This window comes from Pocillopora verrucosa, chromosome 1 (assembly GCF_036669915.1).
Source record: "Pocillopora verrucosa isolate sample1 chromosome 1, ASM3666991v2, whole genome shotgun sequence".
NCBI lineage: Eukaryota > Metazoa > Cnidaria > Anthozoa > Scleractinia > Pocilloporidae > Pocillopora > Pocillopora verrucosa.
Window position 1 is genome coordinate 26,229,075 of NC_089312.1, and position 17,392 is coordinate 26,246,466.

At 39.7% G+C, this 17,392-nt stretch overlaps 2 protein-coding genes across 2 annotated transcripts; one reads left to right on the forward strand and one right to left on the reverse strand.

The window, feature by feature from the left end:
- Positions 1-164: 164 nt before the first annotated feature.
- On the reverse strand, positions 165-10,654 carry LOC131771657 (probable methyltransferase TARBP1). Its single transcript, XM_059087517.2, has 6 exons — positions 10,029-10,654; positions 8,380-8,757; positions 7,631-7,700; positions 3,833-6,449; positions 2,520-2,715; positions 165-1,805 (listed from the first exon to the last, which is right to left on the reverse strand). The coding sequence occupies exons 1-6, from the start codon at positions 10,638-10,640 to the stop codon at positions 717-719; spliced, it is 4,962 nt and encodes a 1,653-aa protein (XP_058943500.2). The 5' UTR covers positions 10,641-10,654; the 3' UTR covers positions 165-716.
- A 262-nt stretch (positions 10,655-10,916) lies between these two features.
- On the forward strand, positions 10,917-13,929 carry LOC131771617 (uncharacterized). Its single transcript, XM_059087455.2, has 3 exons — positions 10,917-11,253; positions 13,049-13,232; positions 13,480-13,929. Exons 1-3 carry the CDS (start codon positions 11,006-11,008, stop codon positions 13,531-13,533), a joined length of 486 nt encoding a protein of 161 aa, XP_058943438.1. The 5' UTR covers positions 10,917-11,005; the 3' UTR covers positions 13,534-13,929.
- The last annotated feature ends 3,463 nt before the right edge of the window (positions 13,930-17,392 follow it).

Consider the following 17,392-nt stretch of genomic DNA (forward strand, 5'->3'; position numbering starts at 1 on the left):
TTTTAAACAGTAATCAGCTGTCTGTCATGTGTCCTTGTCAGAACAAGACATGGTATCGGTCTAACGCGGGAGGGGGGGGGGGGGTAATTGGAATAGAGTGGCTGACCGATGGAGGGATTAGGTACTTGAAAAAAGTCAATAATAATTACGATAATGGCTGTTATTATGTTATTTTTTATTTAAACATGACAACGATCCATTTTCTATCGCAACAATCATCTCATAAACATCAAATAAAACCAAACCTCTCCAGTCTCTGCGAAGAGTGACTGAAACTATATAAGCGGCGTATTGGACTGTACTAGAGCTCATGCACTGTTGACTGTATATATTGAAAAAATGAACCTATCTGGAGTCTTGTAATTATATTAGTCTACAATGATCCTATTAAATCTACTATCATAATGTAATTTCTATCGAGGCTAGGGCTGTCTTAGTTAACCGTTCAATTCCTAAAAGAAAAAGGAATTTCTCATGGCGCTCTGCGTTCTCCAAATATCATTATTTGGTTATTTCGCATTGTAGTTTTCCTCAGCGAAGTTCTAGTCGCGGTTTCTGTCCTCCTTTTCGAAAGGTTGTTCTAATTTTTGTGCGCCAACATTTGAAGTCATGAGGCAAGACCTAAGACGACATGTGGCCCTACATTTAAAGTAATGAGGCAAGACCTAAGACCCTTTGCCTCGTGATCATGAGGCAAGACCTAAGAACCTTTGAAGTCATGAGGCAACGCCCAAGACCCTCTGCCGTGTGTACTCCCAAACGAGTAGAGCCCCACTAACATGCACGTTGAGGGACCTTATGATGCCAACCTGTGGAATCTCTACGCACACATCAAGCATCTGAATCAGCTCTACGGGTATGCCCTGTTTCTCGTTGCCAAGCAACAATAGCGACTTGTGTGGGAACTGGTAATGAGTTAAGTTCACGCTATTTGCTGTTTGCTCAACGCCGATTAGCGTGTAGCCTTCATGACGCATGCGCGCCAGGTAGGACTTGAGCTCCGACTCGCGAGCCTCGTCGATGTTCATCCATTTGGCAGCGGTAACGCTTAGAGATTTGAATTGGATGTCTTCGAGTACATGAGAGTTACTAAGCACCAAGGTCTGGACGCCAAATATTTCACAAGTACGGCAAAGGCCGCCCAGATTTGGAGCCTTGTCGATTAGTGAAGCAACCACTATTAAACTTCCAGCTGAGCTCTTCTCAAGGTTCGCCAATCGCTGCCGTTGCATTTCTGATATAATATCTGCGTCGGGAGGAATCACTTTCCAAGGGACGATTTTTTTCTGGACATCACCGCTCTGTACTTCAGAAGTCCTCGCTGAATCGTTTATTTGCGCAGTGTTTTTACTGTTCGTTCTCTCGCCCGCTAATCGTCGACGAATTTGTTCCCCCACGTTTTCACCGTAGTTAAAATATGGACCATGAGAAATCTGAGCCAGATGTGTATCATCAGGATTGTACAGCGGCAATACACCAAGGCCATGCTTACGAGAACCCCAAACGCGCATGCCTAACCATCCCTCAGTGAACACTTTGGGAGAAATCCATTCTTCATCAGTAACCTCTGTTAAACGAGGAAGAGTCTCGAACAGAGTCTGCATAGAAAAGTCTCGGTGGGGATGCAAATCAAGGAAGAAAAAATCTCCCAGCAAGCGAACTTTCTGACGTACACTTTCATTATTCGTCTCCAAGAAGTGCACACAAGACTGAATGATGGCGTGGTTGGACGTCACGTCATGCAGATTCTCTCGCTGGCACGTAAGCCACATCTTCTGTAACGTCACCTGGGCATAGGCCTGGACCTGAGAGAGACAAACACCAATAGATTACTCACCTGCCTCTACTTGGCGGATAACCAGCGTCAAACCTTTCATGGAAAACCACTGGTATTTTTCCAGCTGTTTTTTTCTTTCCTATTCTTAACTTACGATTTGACAGAATTGCAATTGGTGATGTTCTGATCAAAGTGCAAATTTCATACCTTGCCTTCTTAACTCTTTATTGTTTGGTAGCTAGTGTTCCCTGAACACAGCAGACCGCGTATGCGAATTCTTCAGATAAGACGAACAACGAACGATGGGCAAAACTTGCCTTAATTTGGTTTCAACGAAATTCTATATAACATTAACCCATGAAACAGCTACGTTTCTGGGCGAATGAACAGGTTGGTCAATAACCGACTCGACAGTTTCATCCAAAGTCTTTACCCGTTGCGCCCTATCAGCTGACAACCTTAAAACTCTTCATCGGAAGAGGGACTTAATACTTTTTCGCCCAAGAGTTCATAATACCTAAGTAAAAACGAAGATGATAGACGCTGTTATTGTCAAATCATCATTTTTCTCTGACTTAGGGCTAAAAATCGACCGCTGGCCTAAAAGCTGGCTAGCAACGAGAAGAAAAGAACATGGTAATTTATTAATACTTCGCCGCTAGAGCCAAAACGACGGTGGATAATGTCCGGCGCTTTACTTTTCAAACATGATCTAAGAAACAATAACACAGATATATCATACCATAACATGTGATGTTAACGCCCAAGGGAGTATAGTGGGAAAAGCCTGCTGGAAATAAGCCGCCTGGGAGCGGGAATCTGAAAATGAAAACTCGCCAACGAGCGCTGCAACGGCAAGAAGTGACGACACACTACCAGCTTTTCTCTCAACATCGTACTTCAGTTGTGCCCATAACAAAGGCTCGAGGCTTGGGTACCTGATGAAACAAGACACATTATTTCTACCGTTAGTTCTTATTTGCTTGGCGACCATGGTGCTCCTTTTCAAAGGTAAGCCATCAGGGAATCACACTTCCAAGTCTTTCATCTCAGAATACAGAGAGCATACGAGACTGATCCACAAAGCTACCAGTGGGGATCCCGGTGTCTATACCACAAAACAACTTAGAGTGAAGTTAATACTAATAGGTGGGATACTCCCCAACGCAGATCACCCTACGGTCAGGGTAACACCCTGGACTCACAATCTGAAGCTTCCGGGTACGAATCCCGGGACACGGTTTCAATAGGCCTACTAATCCGCCTCTGTAACTTTTACCTGGAATTTTTACCATGCTATAAAACATTTGAATTATTGGTTTCCCTGATATTGGTTTTTATGATGTAGAAATTAAACTTTTTCCTCCAAAGACACAACATAATGAAATTGATCCTAGATTCGTGTTGAGCAAAGGCCTTCTGATCTACGCCGATGTATGTTCAGCGCTCTGAAGCTTAGGCCACCGGAAACTTAGGGGAGAGAGGGGAGGGAGGGTGCCTCCATTAACAGCTGGTTTGGCTCTGAGAATGGAGATCACCGAAGAACATGCCTGGAACGACCACGATTTTTTTTTTGGTGAGAAAAGATGTGCCTTATTTCCTGCGTTAGAGCACTTCCTAACGAACTTACTTTCCTAGGATCAGAACCACTCCCCATTTTGGTGACAAAAGATGTGCCTTATTTCCTGCGTTAGAGCACTTCCTAACGAACTTACTTTCCTAGGATCAGAACCACTCCCCATTTTGGTGACAAAAGATGTGCCTTATTTCCTGCGTTAGAGCACTTCCTAACGAACTTACTTTCCTAGGATCAGAACCACTCCCCATTTTGGTGACAAAAGATGTGCCTTATTTCCTGCGTTAGAGCACTTCCTAACGAACTTACTTTCCTAGGATCAGAACCACTCCCCATTTTGGTGACAAAAGATGTGCCTTATTTCCTGCGTTAGAGCACTTCCTAACGAACTTACTTTCCTAGGATCAGAACCACTCCCCATTTTGGTGACAAAAGATGTGCCTTATTTCCTGCGTTAGAGCACTTCCTGACGAACTTACTTTCCTAGGATCAGAACCACTCCCCATTGAAGAAAGTTCCGGACCGACATTTGGTTCTCGGAAAGAATGGCGCGGAAAATCCCTTCTAACACTCGACTGGCAAACATCTCATCAACGACGTCGGCATCAAAAAAGCGAGAGAGCACCACAAGAACAGCTTGCCACACTCGGTGCTTTCTCCTATGTGAGTACGAGTTAATAGAGGAACGGGGTTTATCTTCCGACAGCTCGCCGTTCTTACTGATCAAAGATTCGGCGAGACGTTGTAGAAGCTTCGCATCCTGAGTGTCCATCGGATTTAAAGACATTAACACGTTAATCGCGTTCACTCGCACTCGCGTGTCATCGCGCAACTCGTCCGACTTGAAGGAACAAATCACCCCTTCCCTGCCCAACCGACGAACGTATTCCAGCACGTAATTTGTACCTCGCGCCGTTTTCTTTTCCCTGGGGCCGAAAAAACAAGCTTCAGTAATAAAATCCAGGTGAACATCTAAGCTTTGACTGCGATTTTCGTCACTGATTTGATAAACTAGGTTCCCAAGGATACGATCACAAGGAGAGCCAGCCCAGAATTCACAGCACGGCCCGATCACATGATTCATAATACCCGGACGACCTTCTCCCAGAGCCGACAATTCTCCCCAGTACCTTCGCACGAATGCGGTCACAGGGTGGTCCTCGGCCAGTATCAGGAGACAGGGGTTAAAAAACACCTGTGAAACTTCCCGCAACGTTCTCCAAAACCAGATCTGATCGCCTTTTTGCCGATCCTGAAAAGTCCACCAAACTGCCTCCAGAGCCTGTGAACACAGCGAGTCGTTTGCTAGAAGCATTCGAGGAGTCAACAAGCGCACGCATCTTATGACGGGAAGCACCGCAAGACCTGAGCCCAAAGAAAGGGCCTCTAAGGCAGCCTCAGGCAGATCCGCCAAGAAGCGCTCTAATTTGCTGCCAAGTTCCATGTCCCTTCCATCGGAAGATCCCTGGGATTCCTCGAGCAGAAACTGAACACACTGCCACTGAGCTTCGATAAAGTCAGAGACCAGTCTCCCCCAACCTTTCTTGAGGAATACACTTGATTCGGTTGAAGACTCGCTACGAACATCGACCGGGTATAGAAACTTTGGTGTTGGAAACTCGGAGCTCAGATCAAGTTCTGTCACCGTCTGCAACAAGGTGGATGCTAAATGAGTGGTATACAGGTCAGGTTTGGTTCTCAAAGCTGCACAGCACCACGCTAAGCATTTCATGGACAAAACAAATGCATGCCAATCACTCAGTGCTAGCTGTTCTCTGTCTGATTGTTTCCCTAACACAACTCTCCGGCTTTGCTGTGTAAGGGTTTCAACAAATTGGTGCCACACTTCCAAACTCTGACTAGAGTTCCCAGAGACTTTTGTGAACATCAACAGCTGATCAGCGAGATCAAGAAACGCAGAGTTGCTATCTACTTGGGAGAAATTCACGGACACGGTGGTGAGTTTCCTCAACAACAGCTCGAAGATGTCTACGCCACTGCGTCCAAACACGTTTTCAATAATCTCCCTGCTGCCATCGACTTCCTTCACAGCGATGTCATCTGATTTTCCATCTGTGTTTTTGATGGCTGCTGTGCTATTCATGTGCTCTAAGATTCCTGACAGCATCATGGCTGCTCTTTGAGTCCTACCCTCCGATGCATAAACATGTCGGCTTGCATGCTGAAGGACCTCCACAATATTCTGGAATATTTCATCCACTGGTTGCTTTCGATTGGTTGAATTCTCTGAGAACTTAAGATGAGCATCGCATGCAATTATCATTAACCTTATCACAGACTGCATTTCGGGATCACTGGTTGATAATTCTAGTTTCTCGTCGTTAAGAAGAACCTCCACACCTTCCCTGAGGTGATCGAACAGGCCTGAAAATCCCTTTTTATCTTGACTACAATTGGTTTGGCTGAAATGTTCTTGACCAATCAAGTCACGGATCTCCCACACCCAGTGAACTGCTGCCTCCCACAAGGTATTCCCTCGGCATAAACAATCATCCTTTGTGAACAGAGAAAGAAAATCTCCAATGTCTTTCCACGACACACGCCTGGGGGCACATAGATTTATAACTGCCTTAAGGAGAAAGCTCTGAATAGCACTTGTCAGGTGTGGGCTGAACGGTCTAAAGAGGGGAAAAATGTCACGAATGCTTGCCAATGCACTAGAATCCCAGACAGGGCAAGACGGCAGACTCGCTAACATCTGGGATATAAAGACCAAAGGAACTTGTGAAAACTCTTGTTTCACCACAGCAGATAAGAGCCCCGAGCAAAATAAACGTCTGTTATCTGCTGACAGGGCCTTTACAAACTCTGGGAAGAAGGCGACAAGCGCAGCCCCCACAGGGGGAGGGTCTCCTCTAAGGCCCTCGTCTGCTCTGGTGTAGATTGCATACTCAGCGAGCATGTTCATTAGAGGGCAGTATAAGAACCACCAGTGACAGGTGTTCAGAAGTGGTGAATCACACAGGTCCATGCTGAGCAGGTCGAGAATGGCCCATCGGCAGATGGACTTGGTGTCGTGTTGAGCTGCTGTTTGGTACAGTGTCAGAAGCCAGGAAATGTCCAGCATTACATCACCTGCACACACAAAAAAACAAAAACAGACAATCAAAAATTAAACCTTTTAACTTTCATCAGTGATCAAGATACAATTTCTCCTTACATTATCAATACAATATCAACCAGATAAGTGATGAGAGTAAAGAAAAATATCAATTTGGGGATAATTAGTTGATCCAATACTAAATTCTCTGAACTAACATTATAAGAATTGCATGGCTGACAGAGAGGAAATTTACAAATGTAATTTGGGAGTTAAAGGGTTAATAACAGTGGAAAACATGAAAACATGCTTTTAAGCAATACAGACTGGTTCTCATGGGTGTGAAAATCTATCTGGGCCATTTCCCAATTTCAAACACCCTCTCTTTTATAATGAGCCTATGGGTTTGACACAATAAAAGAACACACCTTTTCTGCTATCTGTGGTTATGATCCATCAAATATTTTTGATTGTGCACAATTAGCCTAAATGCATCATGTGAGCAAACATTCCTGACTAAAACTGGGGATATCCGAGGATATCCCCCAAATGATATTTCCCAATTTGAATCTTATGTCCACTATGATAAGTGTTTGTTTAATATTTAATTCAAGATGAGAGAAAGCGTTGTAAGGTTGTTACTGAAGAAAGGAAATATTTGTTTGTCCATAAATTCTTTGCAAAGAAAACTGAAAATAAAATATCTCATGCAGCAAATAGTAAGCTGTTTATAAACATTTTTTCACATGTGTTGTGAAATATTTGAAGGCTAATAAACACAATAGCCTCTATTTTGCACAAAAATATGTTAGCATATTTGTCCTTGGGCATCATCTGTTACTCGAAGCTGACAGCTTTCCTTGAACTTCACGCTCAGAAAACTGTTCAGATCTTGGAACAGATTATACCAAGGGACAAATATTTGTGCATATTTTTGTGCCAAATAGAGGCTATTGTTTATTTATTCTGATAAAATTGCACTCCCTCTAAATCATGAGATACACAACTTAAGCAGTGCTGGGTTGATCATCATTTCAATTCAATTCATGCAGACTGTCAAAATATTCAAAATGTAAGCAATTCAAACTGTTTGTATCAAATTACTAATTTATATATAAATATCAACCACAGTGTAACATTTGCCCACTGACAAAGTACAAATGTTCCTTAAAACTTATCACAAAGTTAACATATTCTTTAGCAATCAGTATCTTACTATTGTTGTCTTTCTTTGTGGCACGTAAAATACTTGAGATCCGAGGAAGCACTGGTTTGATAAGATGCCCCTGAAAGAAAGTTTGTGGGTATCATAATTTAAGATGCAAATTCTTCTATCTTGCCAATAATATCACAAATCAGTCTTGTACATCTGTAGACATGCCGATTTTTATTTAGCTACCTGTTCATAATGGTTCTACACACGATGGTCATTATTGATGCTCCACAAAGCCCAGAAAAGGATTTAACAGTTACAGGGTATAAAACTGTTCAAACATGTGATGAGCTTAGACAAACTTGTCAAATGGATATGTTATTTTGGTATAAATGTCATATCAAATTCTCTTGACATATTTAACCCTATAACTCCCAACATCTGACTGTTCATTCTCTCATCTGGTTGCGAGACATTTCCTTGTGAGTAAGTTATAAGAATTTGGTGTTAGATCAAGAGAACAACTTGATAGTTTGACTATTCTCATTACCTGTTTGCTGGATGATGTATAAATATTATAAGGAGAAATTACATGTTGATCACCTCTCAGAGTTAAAGGGTTAGAAGGAATGGTTTTGCATCTAGAAAGAAGAATTGTAAATCAGATCTTGAGAGTTAAAAAAGAGAATACTTTTCTGAAGTCAGAGAATACACACATTTGGTAACAGGAAAAAAAAAAAAGTTTTACACACACCACTTTATTTTTGCTTAAGGATGACTGAATACCTGTTGTGAATTTTTTTTTATTATACCTGCTTTTCCTCCAGTGTCTCCATTAAAAGAACATAATCCTGCCATACTCTCATGCAAGAGTCCTTCTTATTGCGTGACCAGCAAAATATCTGAAATCCTTTGTCATTCTGCACCAGTAAATCACATGGTTGTTTATCTAGCAAGTCCAATGTTCTCTTCAACAGATACATGGCTCTTTTCCTAGAAAGAGGTTCCTCTAACACCAGTCCTTTCTGAATGATTTCCCAAAACTCTGCTTTGTGAAAGAGACTTTCATTGCCACAAGTGTAGAAGAAATCAGCAAGACCACAAAGAATGGCATAGGTTTGATTGAATGTTCCAGGAATAGAACCAGCTGCTTGGGATTCAAATATCTGTTTCACTGTACTCCACACAGCCTGTTAATATTCAGCAACAACACCATGATAACACATGAACCTTATGAATGCCGCTCACTAGAAAGGCTTAAAGTTCTGGTGTAACAATCAACACTAACTTCTCAACCAGTACTAATGATTTGATTCTTACAGCTGATCAGGCTCTCGAAAAGCATAATAATGGACAAATTTGACATGAAAATTCATCTCTAACATTATCAAAGATGGTTGCCATATAAGCATGCACAGAAAAAGAAATAATGTCTTAGAATACCTCTAAACCCCCTACACCTTTAGATCAGTATGTTCATTCTCCATACTGTTCTTTCTACATTTCCTATGGCACTGACTGAGAATTTAGTTAAAAATCTAGAAGTTTTCAAGTTTGCCATGTGCTTAATATTTGATTCAGCAGCAATACTTTAATGAGAAACTGTAGGTGCCAGTCATAATTGATCACCCTGAGGGGTGTAAAGGTTCAGGGTTATTTGTTTGAGTATTAAAATTTTCATTGTAGTGTAAAATTAATTTACACTCTCTCTCAGGCGCAGCCTTATGAAACTTATAATGAACGGCTAAGAATATATGAAAGTCATATATTTGAACTGCAGATAAAGACATGAATGAAAGTGATCCTTGCAGTAATGTGCACTACTTGAGCAGTAGTGAAAATAAGGCCTGAAAAAATTCAGGCCTGTATGGGATTTAAACCCAGAATATATGAAAGTCATATATTTGAACTGCGGGTAAAGACATGAATGAAAGTGATCCTTGCAGTAATGTGCACTACTTGAGCAGTAGTGAAAATAAGGCCTGAAAAAATTCAGGCCTGTATGGGATTTGAACCCAGAATATATGAAAGTCATATATTTGAACTGCGGGTAAAGACATGAATGAAAGTGATCCTCACAGTAATGTACACTACTTGAACAGTAGTGAAAATGAGGCCTGAAAAAAATTCAGGCCTGTACAGGATTTGAACTCATGACCTCTGCGATACTGGTGCAACACTCTACCAACTGAGCTAACAAATATATATTCTTAGCCGTTCATTCATCACTTCACGGGTTTATTTGGAACCAACATAATGACCAGCTCCCAGTTGGCTTGTTGGCTCAGTTGGTAGAGCGCTGCACCGGTATTGCAGAGGTCATAGGTTCAAATCCTGTAGAGGCCTGAATTTTTTTCAGGCCTTATTTTCACTACTGCTCAAGTAGTGCACATTACTGCGAGGATCACTTTCATTCACGAAACTTATAATGATAACATCCTAACGGTGACCTGTGACTCACCTCGCAACGTGTTTCTCTATCAAATTCCAAGAAATTTGGAAGAACAAGGCTGGTTACTTTCCCGCATAAGCTTTCAGTTGTAAAAGGTAAAATATTTAATAACTCCTGAAAGAGCGTATTTCCCAGTTCTCCAGAAATTATATGAGTACTTTCCGAAGGGCTCAAGGCAGCTGGCTTCACAAGATTTCCAATAAGATCTAGTGTTACTGAGACATCAACTGCGTTCTCCTCTGTTGAACCCAATTCCACGACGTAGCGCTTTAAAATCTGGAGGCACTTTTCGCTTACCACTGGAAGCAAAGTTTCCGGAAACACTGAACAGCAGAAGGCTATAATATCGTAACAAAGATGAAGCCTTTTTCGCCTGTGCACAGAAGGCTGATTGCTGTCATTAGATTTGTACACGATCGGCCAACAAATCTCAAATAAGACCTTAGTGGCTAAATCTTCACCAAAATCTTTGGATTTTTCAAGGGTATCTAGCACTAGTTTTAGCGTTTCTAAGAAATTTGTATCGAGTATAATATCTTTCCGTTCTATGAACTGTTTCAAAACGGGCAAGATTTGGTAATGATCGGAATTTGTACATATGAATTGAACTAAGTCAGCCATTCTGCTACACGAGGTCGACGAAACGTTCCAGGCTTGAAGTTTAGCCGGTAGCCCACGTGCAGCCGTACCCTCCCCCCGAAGGTTAAACGAAGGCAGGTGAAAATATATATAGGCTGGTGAATTTCCCTACCCCCTCCCTCAAAGTAAGTTATTTATCCTCGTGGGAGATGGAACTAACATTTCATTGGCTAATTGCCTTTGCAGACAACCAATCAAGATGATTGTGATTAATTTTAGATTTTATAGCGCGAGCTCAAAAATTATGTACTCAGTGAAGAGTCCATCGCTGCTAATTGACTGATTACAGCCGGGCGGAACTATTTTCCTCGAAAACGGGTAGAATTTGCTTGTTCAACAGTCTCAAAATGGGTCAGTTCGTGTCTACGGCCCTTACAGCGCTAGGTTTTTCACACCCTAGTTTTAATGACAATGTATTGTTATTCAAAAAAATAAGCGATCGGGCCACAACTCCGAGCCGAGGGTCAGACTTGGCGGCGGGATACGACTTGTACAGTGCGGAAAATGTAGTAATTCCTAAGCAAGGGAAGGCTTTGGTAAAAACTGACATCGCCATAGCACTACCTGAAGGATGTTATGGACGAGTTGCTCCGAGGTAAGGAAGAAAATTGCGATTTCTATGCGCCAAAATCGGAAAATTAGCCTCGAGAAACCTCGTGTTACAAGGGAATGAAATATTGTACACATTTCTGCAGAATTTCCAGTTAGTACATCCGAGAAATTAGGCTGTGTGTCCTTGTTAAGAACCAGTTTCATTATTCTCGCTGCTAGATTGGCAAATTTCCCAGTTTGTTGTAATTTTGATAGAATATACGTGATGTTTCACTTTGGCGGGAAAATTCCCACTATTATCTTACGGGACTCATAGTCGCTTTCAATTTCAGTTTGGTACAATAACTTTAATTGAGAAAAATGAAGCTAAATTAGAACTTCTACAAGTTTTGTAGTTCATAAAGTCTGTAAAATCCAGCTGTAAAAAAAATTTTCGTATCAGTAATCACACGTCACGAAAGAATGAGCTATTGTACACATTTTTCAGAATTTCCAGCTCGTAAATCCGAGATAATTTGAGCACAGTGTCCCTGGCTACGAATCTATTTCATTATTTACAATTATAGATCCGCAAATTTCCCAGATTGTAGGAGTATTGAAAGAAAATAGTGTTTCGCTTTGGCGCGAAATATCCCGCTATAATTTATTCTTGAGCTCAGGTATCCTTTCTATAAGTTTGATGAAGATAAGTGAGGCTGATGTAGAGCTTCTATTGTTAGTCTATTTTGTAAAGCTAGTCAAAACTAGCTGTTAAGATTATTTTCCAAATAGTGCCATTAATGAGTTGAAATTGAGGGGAAATGAAGCACATCTTTAAAATTGGACAGAGATTATTTTTTTCTCATTTATATCTGACACCATAGAAGCTCTGACATTAAATGTTTTTTTTTGTCTATTAAAGTTAAATAAATTTATAGTGAAACAAGATCAGGCTGCTTGGATTAGTTTTCTCTGGCTTTTAATTTCTGTGGAAGAGTCCAAAAAATTAATGATCAATAACAACTATAAGGAATTGTCGGTTGACACCCTTTCTTCAAATTAATAATTTGGAGTGTCTTAAGTTGCCCCTTGTCAGTAACCATGTGAACAGTAAGTTACAAATGTGTCAACCAGTGTTCAGTGTCTGTGTGGCAAATTGTAACCTTTTCTTAATTAGTGGTGTTTTGTTTACAGAACTGAGTTATGTCTGTGCATGTCACAAATTAAAATAGGTTAATCTCCTCCATTCATTTGAGACCACTGTGTCACAAACACAAGTAGACAAAAGTCAATCTAGAACCTGTTAGGTTTTTGGCAATTACTCTAGGATTCAAGTCTGATTCCTGAAATACAAAGACTCAAAGGTTTAAACCTTTCTACTTCAGTCTTAACATGGCTCTTCAAACTTTTCAAAATTGTGCTATTTTACTGCAGTGTTGCTGTGGTTTCCCATAGAGACATGTGAACGTTTTTAACCAATTTTTTTACTTGTGAAAAGTTAAGGTGAGAGGAACATTTGCAAAGACATTGAAACTCACTCAAATCTTTTGTGATTTCACCATTGTGGAGAAACATCACCTTTCAATTTGCTTTGCTAAAATCTGTCTAGAAAGAAACATGCAGGTCAAATATCCTAATGTTGTTTTTAAGATAAGTTGATTGGTGATTAAACCTGGAATTCCATACTGGATTGTATATTCCATGGATCCACAATTCATTATGATTGTTTCCGATATTTTAATTCAATGAATGTAGAAATTGCTTGAAGCAGATGGAAAATATTTTGGTTTGTTTGGCAAAGAGTTTCATCAGACTGCACATCCTACAATGTCTTGAACAAAGCATTCGTTGATTTTTAGATCCAGCCTTTCCTGGAAGCATCACATTGATGTTGGAGCAGGCGTTGTAGATCGTGATTATCGTGGAAATGTTGGTGTTGTACTATTCAATTTATCACAGATGGATTATGAAGTTCAGCAAGGTGATCGTATTGCTCAGCTTATTATTGAGAGAATAAGCAACCCACCCCTTGTGGAGGTCAAGGTAATTTTTAAAAAATGCTTTGATCTTTTAGTTTACAAATTAATTTAAAAAATACTTTGATCTTTTAATCCACAAAACTTGAAAATTATCAAGTGCTATTCAAAAATAAGGTGAACAACAAACAGTTTCTCAAACATCAAGCAACATCACCTTTTCTTACATCACCATGAGTTGCATTTATTTTATTTACTTTCCTTTTGTTACTTGTTTCTGTTTTGTTTTCATTTCTGTTGCTTTGTTTTAACAGGAACTTGATGACACAGCCCGTGGCACAGCTGGATATGGGTCAACAGGAAAATGAAAGAGGATCATTGTTTCTGTTGTCTTAGCAGTTACACTGTTTTCCACCTGTTGCTTGAACTTAGTATCCCCAACAGAAGAATCCATCTTTCGGCCTGATTTGCCTCCATTCTATAGTTAATCATTTCAGCCATACATATCTGAGTAAGACCCACCTCTTGCAGAGGCATACAGAAAGAGAAATGATCCAAAGCCATTTGGTTTAAGGAGAAATTGTTTAAATTAGTCTTAGGGAAAAAAAAGAGGATGTGTTGCCCTTGCTCTTGAGTTATTTCATTAAAATACACAAGGTACACAACATTATTCCAACTTATGTAATACATTTGTACAGTTGTCTTGTATCTTTAAAAGGATCATAATGTTAAAATTAAAGATGTTTCTTTTTTCGAAAGTTAAAGATTGTCTCTGATGGTGATCTGTTCCTCCTAAACACTAGACATACTTACCTTTCTTCTCCTTCTCTTGTTTCTTGCACTTAGTTAAAGAGAGATGTCACCCGTTGGAATTGTATTCCAGAAAACAAAAACAGTTTTGAGACTTTTATTATACTTTTTCTCCAGTACGAAAGCTTCTATTACGTCTGGCGTCCACCCTTTGAAACTTAAGATCTCCAATTGTTAAGAGTGAAGACGAGACTGATGCTTCTAATTACCGACCAATTTCTCTCGTCAAATTTAAATAGAATATTTGAAAAGCTACTGTGTAAGAAGGAAGGACTTTATTGACAAAAGTAAGTTAATGCATGCCTCACAGTATGACTTCCTTACGGCACACACCACAGATCGTGAGATCCATGATAGAGTCGAAACTTCACGGAACGATATGAATAGGCGTTTTTCGTGTGGCGTCTTTATTGATCTAAAAAAGGCTTTTGACACTCGATCACAAAATACTACCTGATAAACTTAATTTTTATGGTTTTCGAGGGATTATCAACGAGTCGTTCCGGTCGTACTTGACAAATCAAACGCAAATTACTCACGCATATCACGTATCAACTAAATTAATTTCTCCTTGTGTTGTTCCTCAGGGTTCGGTTTTAGGACCACTTCTCATTTTACTTTAGATGAATGACATTTAGCTATGTTCCAAGAAACTTCAATTTTTCTTATTTGCGGATGACACTAATATTATTTATGCCAAAAAAGACCTCTAGTCAATGGTCAATGCTGAACTGAACAATTTACATGACTGGCTAACTACAAATAAATTGACTTTGAATACAAAAAAATCAAATCCGTTATCCTCCTCAATTAAGTATATTTAATAGTGAAAAAATAGAAGAGTCAGTTTGGAACATAAGAGTTACATCAAGTAGTTAGGTGTTTTAATCGATGAAAATCTTTCTTGGAAAAACCATTTAGACTGTGTCATCACTAAAATAAGTAACACCATAGGAATGATTGCTAAGCTGAGACACTGTGCCATTCTCTGTACTCATAAATATTTATAAATCCTTAATTTTACCTTATTTAACAAATGGACTCATTACTTGGGGTAATGCGTCTAAAACCTATCTAAAGAAAATTTTTCTCTAAAAGCGAGTATTACGCAATCCCCTTATTTATAAATGCAAAATTTCTGCCTGTTACCTTCTGATATTATGAAGCTGTATGTAAATTAATGCTCGATGTTCATGATGACAGTGCACCTTCTAACATCATGAAAATTTTTACCAGAACTTCAAACATCGATACATATACTACTCGCTCAATGTCACAGCTCTTTAGCGTTAAGCACTGGGCCTAAAATGCGAGAAAGGCCTTTTTGCGTGTTGGTGTCAAAGTCTGGAATGAGATACCTAATGAATACAAAAACTTGTCAAAGAAATCCTTCAAAAGAGGAAACAAAAAGAGCTCTTCTCAACATCCTAGAAACTGAAGATTCTTACATGGAGCCTGGTGAGGTAACAATGCTAAAATTCAAACACAGCAAAATTGAACCAAACTGAATCAGTTCTACAATATGTTTCGTACACTTAAAAACTATGACTTTCTCTCCTTTACAATTGAACATCTGCCAGTTTCCTTTTTTTTCTTTCTTGTGTATCTTTTTGTCTTTTTATGTTCAATTTCTTCATTTCCGTTTCAGGTTATTTCCAGTGTAATTAAAATAAGTTAGTTAAAGCAAAAAAAATTGACCCGCCTCGATTAGCGTTTGCTATCTGCGGGTCAAAGGAATATCTTGTAAATATGTATGAAAATAAAAATAAAAGTGTTATTAGAATAGACGAACCTGTGAGCAAGTAAGTTATCTTATTGCGTAGCTGCCTAAAAAGATGTTGAGGTCGTACCTTGGAAGGAAGGGAGTTTACTAAAAACCCCACATACCATCCTCAGTCTTTGTGCTTCTACCCCTGAGAATTGGGTAAGAGTGCGAAAAGGCCTAGAAATGAGGTTGTCGTTCACAAGGAGCTTTTTGCTTTTGCTCTAAGCCTTAGCAGTTACTCAGAACCTTGATACCGCCAGGCTATCCAATCAATTTTCTATCTGTCAGCAAGAGTTTAATCGCTTTATTTATTCCAATTATTATTATTGCCACACTGATGATCACCGGCGTTGATTCAGTGACACTAATCCTCAGTCTTTATACTTTTTATTGTCTCCCTGGCTCAATCTATGTCAGCTAGGTTAGTTTTCTTTGCTACAACCCTGGCCTCTTTGGGCAGCTTTTCAATCCATGGCGTACAGCAGCTGCGAATCAGTTAACATCTCTGAACTTACAATTACATCATCTTGATTTGCCAAAGGCGAGCATGATAAATTATTCCGAGAGATAAATAACGCCAACGTTATGTTTTTTTCACCTTTTTTTTAACTCAAGCGACGGACTTCGCCAAAAAGAAGTCTAGAATGCGACTTACCCTTCAATTGAAATCGATTAGCACAACTTTTTTCTTCATTCATATTGAAAACTGAGCAGCTCCAAGCTCTTGTGAAGGGATAGTTACCTTCATCCCCAAGGGAATTACAACTTTGGTATCAAACTCACGAGTAGAAATAGATTCCCGGCAATGGACCTCTTCTGTAAATAAATTTTTGTCTTTGTTTTGTTTTGCTATTCATGTTCAAATATCCATGTATTTCATGCTGTTTATGTCAAGTGCGCAACAGCTGTAACTCCTACTTACGAGCTTGTGATCAAAATTCTGCTTCCTCACGAATGTTGGTGTATATTTAAGTTTCTCCTCTGCGATAAGAGACTGAACCTATGGCCTCTGGAACTTGGCTTGGATTTTGTCAAGTATAACTTCACTAATGGACAGATTTCCTTGGCTAACGAACTGAAAGGTTGCCCTCTTTTTCCCCTCAGCGAAACGTGTAGTTGCTTGCAGCAAATCGTGTCATCATGTCAGGTATAAATTTGCATATCAACCTTTGTTACCAGAAATTTGATTCACCTTGCCACAACACGTTTCGTGTATTCGAAAGTAGAAGTTTCCTTACAAAAATTTTTCCTTGCAAGTCTAGTTTACGGGCCATCTGTCATCGTTTTTTGATTATCACTTTTATCAAAACTACATCAGTAATAACCAAAGAAAGTGACCAAGACGAACAAAGAAAGTTAAAAAATTCAAGGTCAGGTTTCCAAGAACGCCCTCTTTTTTCTGTAAAAAACGGCAAAGATTCACTCCGGTTTAACTTTAAAATAGATAATTTAGTTGTAGACAGGTGTTATATAGATGTTTATTTCAGGTGTTTAGGTCTCTAATCCCCTAAAGATCATTTCTGTACCTGTCAGCCCTTGAAAGGTGCTCGTACAGTTTGGGAAATTCACAAGTAACTCACGTTTCGCTTGAATATTTGGTCGAATGAGGTACATTTTGCTAGGCACAAAATAGGAACAGAACAAAAAGAAAG